Source organism: Ambystoma mexicanum, chromosome 9, assembly GCF_040938575.1.
Source record: "Ambystoma mexicanum isolate Mex_15411 chromosome 9, UKY_AmexF1_1, whole genome shotgun sequence".
Classification (NCBI taxonomy): Eukaryota; Metazoa; Chordata; class Amphibia; order Caudata; family Ambystomatidae; genus Ambystoma; species Ambystoma mexicanum.
The window spans coordinates 907,640,525-907,654,747 of NC_090931.1; the positions used below are offsets into that span (position 1 = coordinate 907,640,525).

At 46.2% G+C, this 14,223-nt stretch overlaps 1 protein-coding gene across 1 annotated transcript in view; it reads left to right on the top strand.

Moving 5' to 3' along the window:
* Positions 1-14,223, top strand: part of SPATC1L (spermatogenesis and centriole associated 1 like) — a 270,076-nt gene that overhangs the window by 174,998 nt on the left and 80,855 nt on the right. The window contains exon 3 of the mRNA XM_069616044.1: positions 5,712-5,860. Coding sequence (XP_069472145.1) covers positions 5,712-5,860 — 149 coding nt within the window. The remainder of the gene's footprint in view (positions 1-5,711; positions 5,861-14,223) is intronic.

Sequence of the window (14,223 nt, forward strand, 5' to 3'; positions counted from 1 at the left end):
TTCCTACTTCAAATTCCTCCTCTAGATGTACCCTAGAGGGCCCTGGCATCGGTTCTTGTGTTGGGAAGAACTTTTCTATGTCCTCCCATGCTACTACTGGATTCGGTTCCATTAGCTCTTTCTGAATGCAATCAATATCATGTGCTCTCTGTCTTCTCTTTCGTTCCATTTCCTCATCAAATGCCCTTCAGTTTTTTGCTTGTGCTCTAACTCTTTCTTCTTCCTGTCTTTTTGCTTCCCTTCTCTCATTTGCCCTATACACTTCTTCATCCTTCTGTCTTTGCATTCTTTTCTCTCTTAATTTCTGTTCTTCCTCTTCTCTCTTTCTTTTTAGCCTGTCTCGTTCTTTGATCACTCTCTGCCAATTGTTATATCTTCTTTGCTCCTCTGCCCTTAATTAATTTCTTAACTGCTCTTCCTGATACATCTCTTCTCGTCTTTGGCTACTCTTTCGTTTAGACTCGTCTTCTTTCAATCGTTTCTCCCGTCCCCTATCTTTTTTATTTTGCTCGTCCTGATCTTCTCTTTGCCGTACTTCCTCAATGTTATTTCCATCAAGTTTGAGCACTATCTGACCGCCCATCCAATCATTCTGTATGAGCACTATCTCGTCAGTTTTGTCTTTCTCTCCTTTCCATCTCTTAATTTCTTTTTCTATGTCCAGGGTCACACCTGGTCGCTCACTTTTTTCTTTGCCCCGTGAGACCTTAGATATCACGTCTTTTTCTGGAGCTCTCTGTGCTCTCGCCACTGTTATAAGCAGGCAGTTCATATGTCGGATTACCATATTCTACCGCTGCTTTAAGCACTCTGAGTGGATATACTCCTTTGTCTTTTGCACTATCGCCATTTACTTCAGGCGCTATAGGGGGAGCAGAAGGCTCATCACCCCCCTCTTTACACTGGTTAAGCATCCATTCTTCAGGAGGCGGGTCTTCCCATTCCTCCTGGTACATCTTCCAATGCTCTAAGCTAGCTAACCTCTTTTCCAATTTCTTCCCTGTGTGTAAATATGTGGTCATGTGTTGCAAAACTGCTTTTGTCAATGATCTCAGTTGTGGCCATTGCATGAACATTTTATTTGCTGTACCCTTAACCCACCCTGCACTGCTTATGTTTAGGTGCGTGTTTTGGCAACTGTTTGCATAAATGTATAAATGGAGTAAAATCCTCCATCGTGACAAGTCTAACTCGACTGTTGATACTTACCGCGTATTACACCGATAACACTTTTGAGAAAAATAACACAATGTGAGCATGCACCAATCGTCGCAGCTCCAAGCCTCTATGTCTCACTTTACTTCAGTCTTCCTACTCAGTCAATACTCTCAATGACTAAATAAATAAATAATATTTTCTCTCGCCTTTTACACACAGTTCTGCTATTTAGTTGTTTGTCGACACTTCACTTTTTCTTTACACATAGACTATATAACAGACAAAAACATAGACAAACTGGCCGGCCTACATATATCTCTGCCAACGCTCCTCGTGGCCACTATCTGCCCCTAAATGACTCCTGATAGGGAGTTTAGATTGTTTTCTTTAACAAAATCTATTTTGTTTGTCGCCTACATAACCGCTTCGGATTTTAAAACAATCTCTTCTGACGTTCCTGAACGCAGGCCTCTGGGCTTATGTTATGGATCACACCTCATCCATATACTCTTACTTAATACTTTTTATTATTAACTTAATACCCAACCAACCCTCCGTTACTTCTCCCAATTGTCATTTTCCCCATGCAATGTACCTTTTGCCACCTTTCTCAATCTACTCACCATTCGTTTTTCGGCTCCTGACCCTCGGATCATCTACTCCTGAATCGTCCACTTCAGCCTTCGGTCTACTCAGCTGCCTGTAGAAACCGGGAGGAGATTCCGTACAAAAACGAGGGACCCGTCCCACCTGTCTTCAGTGACTTGAATGTTTTTATTAATGGCCGCTATCCACAGGGAGCTTCACAATCCTCCAGCTAAATAGCAGAGTACGTACGATAGTCCAAGACCCTTAAAAGCCTACTGGGTTGATGGGGACTTTAACCATCATCTGTCTCCACATGAAATCATAGACCTAGAGTCCTTTAAGACAAGGTAGCAATACTTGGAGGTGAATGGGGATGCAGAAGTTACTCAAACATCAATAATCAAAACGACTCAGGAAGTTGGCAAAACTGTATTCTGTTTTATCATCGATTGTCTAAAACACGGAGTACAACAGACATCACCCAAAGTCGCAAAGCATGATCTCAACACAATTTAAAAAAGAACAGTTCTTTTATAACAAAAATTCATCATCACTGACGTCACTCTATGTGGCAAACTACAAAAACATATCTGGAAAAGTGATTGGCTCTCAATGAACATCTAAGTATTCGTTCTATATAGGCGGGGTTATGATTCGGTGTCTAAGTCAGGTGGGCCTTTAAGCCCATCCCAAATAAATGTTCAACATCTATCATCACTCCTACAGTCTGCCAGTTAATTAGTGCTTTGCACTTGGCCTTGCAGAATCTGCATGTGCCTGAGAAATAAAGGGAGTGTGGCATCATTCGGTCTTCTGATTTCGGTGCAGCTTGACCCTAGCTATTTCGATCTCGACCATGTGACTTGGAGACCACTCTTTTGAACCTTTTGCAGCATTTAATACTATTAAATGATGAACTCTTGACTCCTTCAGTGTTTTTTTATCTGCTTCAAACAGAAGTTTGTTCTTTTCTCACGTTCGTTGTAGCCTTTTTGACAGGCGCCCAATTCACTGTGGCCTCATCCTCTTGGTACTGGGCCAGCCAAGTTATTTTCAACTATGCCACACTGAAATTCTTTCCAATCATGGGGTGTAAAAGCCTTGCTAAAGTGCATCTTGGAATATCCAGGTTCTGTACATTCCTATATGTATACATTGGCGCATCGTTGCAATCTAATTCACTACGTAGCCAGCCTTGAAGATTGCTTTTCCCTACTTGCCTTTCTTCATCTGTACAGGTGTAAAATAACTTGGCATTTTATTCGGTGCTTCTTTGCACAAACATATTCATTTCGATCCCAAAATGTTGCTTATTTCAATACTTCAACTTCTATGAAATGTCTGTATTTCTTCATGTTACATGTCTTTCTAAGGTGCGTCAGTTCTCACTTCGCATGACGTCACAGTCTTCTTTCTTGTTTAAATGCACATTTCTTCAGGTACTCCAGCCAGACAGGGACCATTTGTTCGTGCATTTATGTACGGTTTTCTCAATGGGCACCTTGTCTCGAAGTTCTTTGTGGCACAGGCATTCTTACTGGCACTGCCCGTGTAGCCATTTCCGCTTCCCAACATATAGGCAAAATGGGGGTGGAGCTTTCGATGGGGGTACTTGGCTCCACCTCTACGCCAGTATTATGGGGATACTACTGGCAGCAGAGTGCCGGTAAATTCCCATTTCCATGGAGTCCTGTAGGACTCCATGGAATGGGATTGCCGCAATTACAGGCACCAGTATTACCGTTGCTGGTAATTGTGGCATTTCTTTGCCGGTAGGGGCCTGATCTACCTCCAGGTCAGGTCTGCTGGTAGATCCATGGCCCCCACAGGCAAACCTGAATTGCGCTGTTTAGGAAAAAACGCTGGAGCTGGAATTACCAGCATTGTTTCTGCCCTTTTTTCTGGACCAGCACACTTGTAATGAGGCCCTTTGTCTTAAAAGTAAGTGCTGTTTTATACATAGCTTAATCAACTCAAGATATGCATTTCTCAAGACAGCAGACAACTGCATACCTGGTTTCACCTTATTAGGAATCATCAGTGCAGTATAGACTACAGTCATTGCAGTGTAGACTGCACTGATGATCCCTTATAAGGGTGAAAGTTGGTATGCTGTTGTCGGCAGTCTTGAGAAATGTGTGTCTCAAGTTGATTATGCTATGTATGAAAGTATAAAAACTAAGAAGGCTACTTCATAGAGTTACATTTATAGAGAACTCTGGGGCAAAAGAGGGAGCCACTGTGTGACCGCTAATATGGCTTACACCTGCACTCTAGATATGAAAATACCATTGTGCGAATGCTCAGTTGGCTTACACCTGTAAGGTAGATCCAAAGAAACCACTGAGTGACTGCTCAGATGGCTTACAAAGGCACTCTATATATGAAAATACCATCCTCTGAATTCTCAGTTGGCTTACACCTGTAATGTAGATCCAAAGAAAGCACTGTGTGAATGATGGCTTACACCTGCACTGCATACACAAAGCTATTATTGTGAGAATGCACAGATGTATTACACCTGTATTTTATACATTCAGATACCATTGTGTGAATGGTCAGATAACCACCAGCTGTGGTGTAGGATAGAAGAAACTACATGGAAATCCTAATTAGTTTGGTGTATGTGGGCACTGTTGTTTTTTGTGGAAACCTACTGCTCCCGTGCCTATGTCTTTCTTCGTGCAGGTGTTGTTATGTAAGTGTTTGCCATCCATTATGGTGGCCCTGATTGCTCCTTTGCTTGAGGTTCCATGACTTGGTCCTTCTTTTGTAGTCGGCTTCTGCTATGGTATTCTGATTGTAGGAGGCCTTGTCTGTGTTGATTAGTTGTTGGCAGGGTGCTTCATCCCAGGGTCGAAATTTAGAAGGTTGTAGCAGCAGTGTCATCTGAAGAATGGCAGCCATGGAATGGCTTCACTGATGAGCCCTAATAAGAGTGAAACCAGGTATGCAGTTGGCTGGAGTCTTGAGAAATGTCTGCCTTGGATTGATTGAGCTATGTATAAAATAATACTCCCTTTAAGACAGACAATTTTCTGGAGCAAAAGGCCTGCACCTTGGCCAATTTGCACACACACAATGCCTTGCTCATGTGGCTCTAAACTGGCAGTGAACGTCCAGTGATGGGTACAGGGTGGCGTGGTGGCATGTGTGACTTGGCTAAAATGACTTATTCCACTTTCCCATTACATGTTAGCAATGTTTCAAATTGAACGATGGGGTCTTTGACACAGGAGTGCAAATACAAGCGGTCCCCTCCATTCAATTTGCACTTTAGATGAAAATGATCCCCTTTGTCTATTGCCTACTCCTCTTCCACTTAGTGTGATGTATGGATCAAAGATGGGCATCTGGGTCCAGTCAAATGAGTTTGCATTTGAGGGCCCACTCTCGTTGTTAGTCCACGGTTGTTCATGCGTTCTTACTCCTGATGTGGATATGAAAGACAAGCCCAATTTGCATCTTGGTGCTGATTGGTGGTTCGGATTCTACAGGAAGTTATGGAATGAGAGGGTTCTTTTCAAAGGTCAGGTTGCAGCTCTGGGGATCCATAGGATGCCGGAATTCGAACGTCTCAGCATTTAGAGTGGGCGTGTGTGGGTGTGTACAGGTGAGAGCCTGCATGCCCACAGCTTCTGCTTGTGATATGGTTCTGCACTGAACTCCTTTGAATCTTGTGGGGGTGAATGATCCTTAGGAACATTTCTCAGCTATTGTCTAGTAGCATGCAGCAGAAGGCAGTGTATCTAGGGTTCACAGTACATTATATTTCCTATTCTTAACTATTCATCGAAGATGCTGTAGCTTTAAAGCCATGACAATGAAACAGTTTGTGTATTTATGCCGCAGAAGTTTACTTATGTAGCAGCGGGCCACATTCAGAATAGAGTCGATGGGGCCTTCTAGGGATCCCCCCAGACTCAGTTTATGCAACCTGTCAATAACGCGTTCTCCTTCCACAGATCTCAGAGGATCCCAGGCTGGTAAGGAGGGACGCGTGATTGGAGAGATTGCCTTCCAGCTGGACCGGAGGATCCTGTCGTATGTCTTCCCAGGGGCCACCAGACTCTACGGCTTCACTGTATCCAACATCACTGACAAAATAATACAGGTGGGACCGAACTCCGGGAGAGGGACACGTTACTGCGCCCTAAATGCTCTGAGTGCCACTGTTTCGCTGCCCAGAATCACCTGCAAACACTTTTTCAGTTCAGGTAACCAACTTCATCCCACCTATTGCTGCTCAGAACCACCTTCACCTGTACTCACTATGTAGAACCAATGAGACCCATCAGCACAGCACCAACATGCCTTCACTAATGCCAACGGCATATAACTATTTTCATGAACTATATCACTTCAAAGAACGATATGTGTGTGCTCCTCGGGTCTCTCTTACTGCACATTCCTACATTCACTACCCCCTACCAAACCACCTTTACCCTTTTTATCACTACGCAGACTCATCCAGTAACAAGTACTCACTGAAGACTGACATATTCTTTCTCTGCTTTAATGTACAGTACCATCTTTGTACCCGTGATAACCTGGGTATCACCTGGGTATCACCGGGCAGGTCCTGCCGTGGCTGACGTCTTTCCTCTCTGACTGACCCTCCCAGGTCCAACTTGGGTCCTTCCTCTCCACTATTTTTTTTTTTACCTGTGGTGTCCCCCAGGGGTCTAACCTCTCTCCCTGGCTGTTCAACCAATACCTGGCACTTCTTGCCCACCGCATTGCCGCTCTATGCCCCAACTTTTAGTGTTATGTGGATGACAGCTCATTTTCAGGCTACCCTCTGCCACCTCCTCTCCATCTCTTATCACTGACTGACTGTCTGCTATCCAGGAGTGGTTTGCCGCCAATGCCCTCTGCCTTAATGCCAGTAAGACTGAGATTGTCCTCATCGGCACACCCACTCCCTCCTTTCCTGTCTCTTTCTGGCTGGCCTCTCTTGACCCTCTTCCTGCTCCAACCTGCGAGGCTAAGAACCTCAGAGCCATCTTCGACTCCACACTCTCCTTCTCGCCTCACATCTCTGACGTTTCTTAGAAGTCTCACTACCAGCTGCACCTCCTCAGAGGTATTCTTCCTTTCCTCTCCTTCCCCCAGAAGCTCACTGTCTCCAGAGCTCTGGTTCTCTCTAAGCTGCACTATTGCAACAGCCTCTTTCTAAATCTGCCTGCCTCTACTCTCCGCCCCCTGCAACTCATCCAGAACAGGACTGCGAGACATGTCCTTGGCCTCAAGCCCAGGGATCATATCTCTCCAGGACTAAAATCTCTGCACTGGCTCCCAGTGGCTGCAAGGATTAAGTTCAAAACCCTCTGCATTGTACACAAGGCCTTCTGGGGCCTGGGTCCCCAATACCTTCAGCGCTCTCTTCCTAAATATCTTCCTTCTTGAGCCCTTCGCTCTTCTGCCTCCAACTCCCTCAGGGTCAGTCATTCTCCAAGCAATGAGTTGGTGGTAGATCTCTTTCCTCGGCTGGGGCCTCCCTCTGGAACAGCCTCCCTGAAACTCGAGGAGAACCATCTCCGATTCCGGAAGCACCTCAAAATCTTTCTCTTTGCTTCTGCTTTTTCTCCTCTCCCCTGCTGACCTCCTGGCTGAAACTGTACTGGTTACTTGAGCACCTTCTGACCTCGGGCCCAGGTCCCTTCCCTGCCAGTCACACACACCTACACTGCCTGCCTGGTAACCCCGCACTTGGGACTGTTCCTGTATCCCTACAGTCCCATCACCTGCACTTGAAACCTGATTCCCACACTTACCTCTGCACTTGCCACCTGCTGGCCGTTATTTACTTTGTGATTACTTCCCTAGTACTGCACTGTCCCTTTCCCTTCCCCCTCACTTTCCCTTCCCCCTTCCCATGCACTTGCACAATCTGAATGTCACCTGCCCTAGTAGGATTGTTGTCTATCCTCCCTTTCTTCCCCCTCCCTTGCCTCATCGCGCCTTGAAACACTTGTGTGTAGGCGCGTTATAAATGACATATATCATATCATATCATATCACTCTTTCACTTCACTTAACCAACTTCATCCATTCTACTGCTGCACAGAATGACCTTCACCTACTAACACTACCCCAGAATGACCTTCACCTACTAACACTGCCTCAGAATGACCTTCACCTACTCCTGCTGCACATGTACTCCTTCACCCACGATGGGTCTCATTATGCCTTTTTTCTGTATTTTCAACAGGAATATTGCATGTAGTCGTTATCATTGGTGCATACCATATCCTGAGAGGTCTGCACCTACTATTGGTTTTCCACTGGTAGAGTGGTAAAATAATGTCAGGGATGTACTATTTCAGAAATATCACATGAGGTGGAAATATTACAGCATGTATTGTGCCTGAAATACCTTAAACATTTAAAAAATACATTGACATCCCTGATTGAGGAATGGGAACACACATGGGACAGCAGCAGTTTACACCATTGCTGTCTCCTTTATTCAAGATGCACAATAGGGCCTGTAGTGACAATTGCCAAAGGATTGAGTGGTTAGCATATATTAAAAAGACCTTTGGATCCGTGGGTATGGGCTCCTGTTGTAACAACACCCAAGTATTACCACTTTTTCTCCATTTAAGCTCTAAATATTTTGCTCCTGACGCATTGGGCTAGTAACAAGGAGGATCTCTGTCTCCAATGATCCACAGTACAACTCTATCTCCTATCCCCCCCCCAAGGTGGGATGGCCCCTTACCTTGACTTTGTTGCAAACCCATACCAACGGTCACTACAGACTTGTGCCATGTTTAACGCAATACATGCAAAGGCAGTGACCAACAGATGACAGATGGGCAGTCAAGCCTTCTGCTAGTGCAACTAGTTTTTGCGGTGCTGTTGAAACCCTAGCCAACTTGGTAATCTTTTGTCCTATATACAAAGACTTACGCAAAGGTTATTGTGAGGACCTATCATGGGAGATCTCGCAGAGCCGATATCTTGCGAGACTATGCATGTGAAGCGTGCAACGGGGCGGAAAGCCGGCGGACTTTGAGCGAGGCACTAGGAGGACGGTTGGGCCTCATCGCTCCTCCTTTAAGCTGGGAATCAGCTCCAGAACTAAACTCTTCACCATAAGTAGATCCCTGTACCTGCAGAGCGTAATTCCATAGCTGACAGCTCCTTGTGGGAGCTCTAGCAGGTAGAGGATGTAAATACCATCCACTGTGTCATCAGTGCAGTGAAGCCAACTGCTCTGGTGCAATATGACTAAACTGTGAGTATTACTCCATGAAGTGTGAGCACCTGCTCTCCCCTTTCATTATGCAAAAGAAACACCTCTACCCCAATCCATTGTCCTGTGTTCATTGGGGCCACCACATAATTGTCAATGAGGACCAGAAACAACCCACGGTGCAACCATGCAGGGCACCACGCCACCTCCCACTTTCCTTCAGTCTCCCGGGCAGGCCTGCCATCACCTGACAGCAATGGGAGCCACTATTTTCTACATATTTGGAGGCGTTGGGAGACACAGGCTATTCGCTGGCCAGTAAAAAGGCCATGCTACTAAATGCCATGGGGGTTGAAGGGCAGCGCATATTTGCAGGCTTGAAGGCTGTGCCCCCCACAGATCAAGGCAATGATGTCTACAAGGAAGTGATTTGCCTCATTATTAAGAGGTTCTCCAACAAAGAAAATGTGGTCCTCCACAGATTCAAGTTCTACACGAGAAAACAAGAAGGTACAGAACTAGTTTATGATTACATCACCGGAATGAGACCGGAATTACATCACTAGCATCTTTGTGCGGATTCCAGGACAATGTGGAGCAAGTCACCTGTGACATGTTGGTGGTTCACACCAATTCTCACAAATTCCAGGACAAATTCATCATCCAGGAGATGGAGCTGGACGTAGAAAAGGCTATTCAAATTGCGAGAGCCGAGAAGGAAACCTCAGACAGACGTAGAGAAGTTGGCAGACTCTTGCCCGCACCCAAAATGGCAGCTGTGCAATGGAAGGGGTGCAGACACAGGCAGCTACGCGATGCTACCAAAGAAAAAAGGACCCAAGTGGAGAGAGTCCTAAAAGTGTTACAGATGTGCAAGCACCAAGCATCTGGCCAATGATAGAGTCTGTCCCGCAAGGAACAAAGAGTGCTCCAAGTGCAGGCAATTTGGTTACGTTGCTGTAGCCTGCATGTGGAGGGGAAAAAAAGTCACCCATATCGACGGAGACAGTGGAACTAGCGATGAGGAGGTACCAGATGATAAGACGATGGTAATCATGGTAAACTCGTCTCGAGCCAGAAGGGACAAATCCGATTGAGTATTGAAGGTGGATGGACACAAAACACGTGTCATGGCTGATTTGGGGTCCGACCTGACCATTCTCCCCAGCCAGACATACAAAAACATGGTAGGACGTGACTTGGTTGAGATTAGAAGCACCAAGCAAAATCCCACAGTCTTCAGGGGACCCACTGTAGACCTCTTGGGCTACATCAAAACTAAACTCGAATTTAAGGATAGATGCACCACAGCGAAAGTCTACTTCTCCTGCCGAAGAAAGGTGCGGCTGGTCTCCTTAGGAGGCGCGTCAGATCTGAAAAGTGATTTCCCCTTGCTGTTTTCTGAAACGCCTGGTAAGATTAAAATTACAATCACAAAATCCATGTAAAACCCAATGCCATGCCAATCAAACATAAGGTCAGGCCCATTCCAGGGACGGCGAGGTCAGCCCTGGAATCTCGGCTTTGCCAAATTTGGTTGAAGAAGGCACAATTGAGACTGGTGAGTCCTCCCAATGGCTAAGCCCAGTGTTCCTTATTAAAAAAAACGACTTGAGAGTGTGCAGCCTCAACTTGGAGGTGGTCACAGACAGTTTTCCTATGCCCAGCATCAACAAAATTATACTAAAGATGAAGGAAGCTAAAATCTTCTCAAAACTCAATATGCGTGGCGCTGACCATCAGATTGATCTACACAAAGCTTCACGTCCCCTCACAGCATTCATCACACCATTCAGCACATTACAATATTCATGAATGCCGTTCGGGCCGACGTCAGCCGCATCAGCATTGCAAAGAATGATGAACTCACTGCTCCACTCATCGACAACGTGTCATACTTCCAAGACGACATCCTGGTGTATCCCAAAGAAGAAGAAACCCACGATAGAATGCTGAGAGAAGTCCTCGGCAAGCTACAGAGTACAGGAGTCCACCTACATCAAGAGAAATGTATATTTGGAGCACGTGAAGTCGAGTACCTGGGTTACTGGATTTCGAAAGAAGCGGTGAGCCCTAAGAAAAACCTGCTCCAAGCCATAGTTGATGCCCCAGCCCCGACCTCAAAGGACGAGCTCCGGTCATTTTTGGGGCTCGCAGAGTATTGCGCAGAATTCGTTCCCAGATTCTCAGAAATCACGTCTCCCTTGAGAGAGCTCCTGAGGAAAGGAGCAGAGTACATGTGGGACTCACAGCAAATTGAGGCCTTCACCGAAATCAAGAAGAGAATCCTACATGCCCCGTGTTTGAAACCATTCAATCTCAGATGGGAAACATTCATAACAACGGATGCCAGTGCATACGGCTTGGCCCCAGGCTCACCCAAAAAAGGGGGATACCGAAAATATAGTTGCCTTCACATCAAAAGCACTGTCAACTTCAGAGAAAAACTACTCTGCAGTCGAGAAGGAGATGCTGGCGTGAGCTTAGGCCATGGAGTACTTCAGGTCATATGTTTGGGGAACCAAGTTCTGCCTGGCCACCGACCACAAAGCCCTTGTGCACATGCTGAACCCTGGGGAAACAAAGACAGCAACGCCACACCTAGCGAGAATTGCTGCCAAACTGCAAAAGTACACATACGAGATCACCCATATTGCCGGCTGGAAGAACGCCAAAGCGGACTGCATGTCCAGGTTACTGGATGCAGAGTACCCCAGGCACCACATTCCTGGGTGACGAATGCGTGGTGGCATCCATAGGAGACCTAAGAAACAAGGACTTCATGGAAATGAGCAAGTCTCATTGGCAGGAGGAAATGAGACATGATGATGCCCTGGGCTGAGTAGCAGAATGGACCTGGACAGGTTGGCCAAGCGAGAGAGCAGTCCCAGAAGGTCTGTGACCGTATTGGAAGGTTAATGACGAGATCGCAGAAATGGATGGTGTAGTAATGAGAGGCGACCAAGTAATTCCTCCAAGAGGCATCCGCAAAGTTATACTATGTAGAGCCCATGCAAGTCATCTGGGCTGCAATATGACACGATGCAGAGTGCGTGACGCATACTGGTGGGCTGGAATGGACCAAGAAGTGAGGGCAATGATCGAGAGGTGCCATGAACGCGCAAACAGCAAACCGGACATCACCATGGCCACAGTCATTGAAATACTCAGCTCTGTCTTCCAAAGAGAAGGACTGCCAAAGGAGACTGTGACGGAAAATGGTTTTCAATTAGTTTCCAGAGACATGGAAAGCTTTCTCAAGAAGCACAATATCCAGCAATTGAGAGCAAGCCCTTATCACCCACAAGCCAACGGGTTGATAGAAAGGGCGAACTGATTTGTTAAAGGAGCCCTACAAGTGCCATGTGCATCAGACATGAATCCCTGCAAGACAGTCAAAGAGACCGTGGCGGCGCATCACTTGACGCCAAATGCCATCACAGGCATGTTGCCATTTCAGATGTTAAGAGGGAGAAGGGCCGCATCCACGCTGGTAGCACCATGGCTACCCAATGTCAGACAGGATGACGACATTGAAATGAGTGAAATCGTGTTTAGACTACAGAAGAGCAAAGAGATCATGAAATCTCAGAGCGTCAAGCACAGAGCAGCATATCGCACTGAGGTCAATGAAGGGGATTTGGTGAACATACGCCTGCCCCTCAAAGACACCTTAATGGACTCCAAATACAGCCAAGCCATAGAAGTCACACAGAAAGGCACCAACCACGTCTATACCAGTGACGGGAAAAGGTGGAACCTTGAAAGGGTGGCCGTTTACAAGAAAAAGGTGTTGACAGCTGCCCCTCTGTGGGAATAGGAGATGGCAATGACCCCTGGGGATTAACCGACAGCAAGAGATGGAGGTCAGGGAAGAAGAAAACCAAAGTGAGAGGTTCTCTATGAGCCCCACACCCCAGGCTAGAGAGCCACACTGAGAAGCGATCTCAGCAGCCCAAACCCCAAACAACACCTCTCGCATTACTACTCATTCCCCCAAGGCAGCCATTGACCAGAATCAACCCCAACGTAAAAGAAGAAAGCCAACCAAATTCAGAGACTTTATCATGGACTAGGACCAAGCTTTTCCAACGAAAAGGAGCTTTGTGAGGACCTATCACGCGAGATCTTGCAGAGCCGAGATCTGTCGAGACTATGCGTGGGAAGTGCGCAATGGGCCGGAATGCCAGGAGAAGTGGAGCGAGGCACCAGGAGGACGGTCAGGCCTCAGCACGCCTCCTTTAAGCTGGGAATCAGCTCCAGAACTAATCTCTGCACCATAAGCAGATCCCTGTACCTGCCGAGCTCAATTCCATGGCTGACAGTAAGCTTAAATACCATCCACTGTGTCATCAGTGCAGTGAAGCCAACTGCACTGCTGCAATAGGACTGAACTGTGAGTACTGCTCCATGAACTGTCTCTGCTCTCCCCTTTGTTTATGTAAGGTGTCAAAATAAACACCTCTACCCCAATCCAGTGTCCTGTGTTCATTCGGGCCACCACAGTTATCTTCACGACTTTTTTAAGGGCTCTGGTTACAGGCAGTGGCGTCCCGCTTTTATGTTATTACTACTAAGAGACGTCATCAGTGCATTCAAATTTGCCTGCTTCCTACATTTTGTATGGCAAAAAAGAGATAAGCTCGAAGGACCAATTTTATGATATTGGTATGCGATTATTATGAAGGGTTTCTCCGATATTTTACTGTGTTATGGACGTTTCTATGGCTGTTCCTTTTAAGAATGTGATTTTATGTCGATGCTTCATATATATGATTATGTTAATGTGTGTTTTATGGATAGAAATGTATCAGAAATAAACAATGTTCACTCTAGTGCCTCTTCTGATACTTATGCCTCTCCATGTGTCAAGCGCAGGTTTGACCTGAACTCTAGGCTTGGAAGCAGTTTTGTAGAAGCCCCAGCTTGCTTTGTCCAGATGTCAGAGAGAGAGACAGGTTAATCTCAGTGGAGCAGCAGACTCAGAAAAGAACAAACCCTGGCAGACATAAAAGCATTCCCGGAAGAAGATGGGAATGATAGTTAGGTGTCTCTTCGCTAGCAAATGATCAGATGGAAAGTTGTGGGTCGGATTGCATATGGAAGAAGCACTACCAGAGACAATGTAGGTCGTGCTGTTTCTGCAGGGCAGAAGGCAGTAGTCTTGCAGATGGCACAGAAGAAAGTGAAAGAAGACAGGACACTGGAGAAAGGATTCGTCCAGGAGCAGAGGGCAGCCAGAAGGCTTCAGGAGCAGCAACAAGCGGGAGTTT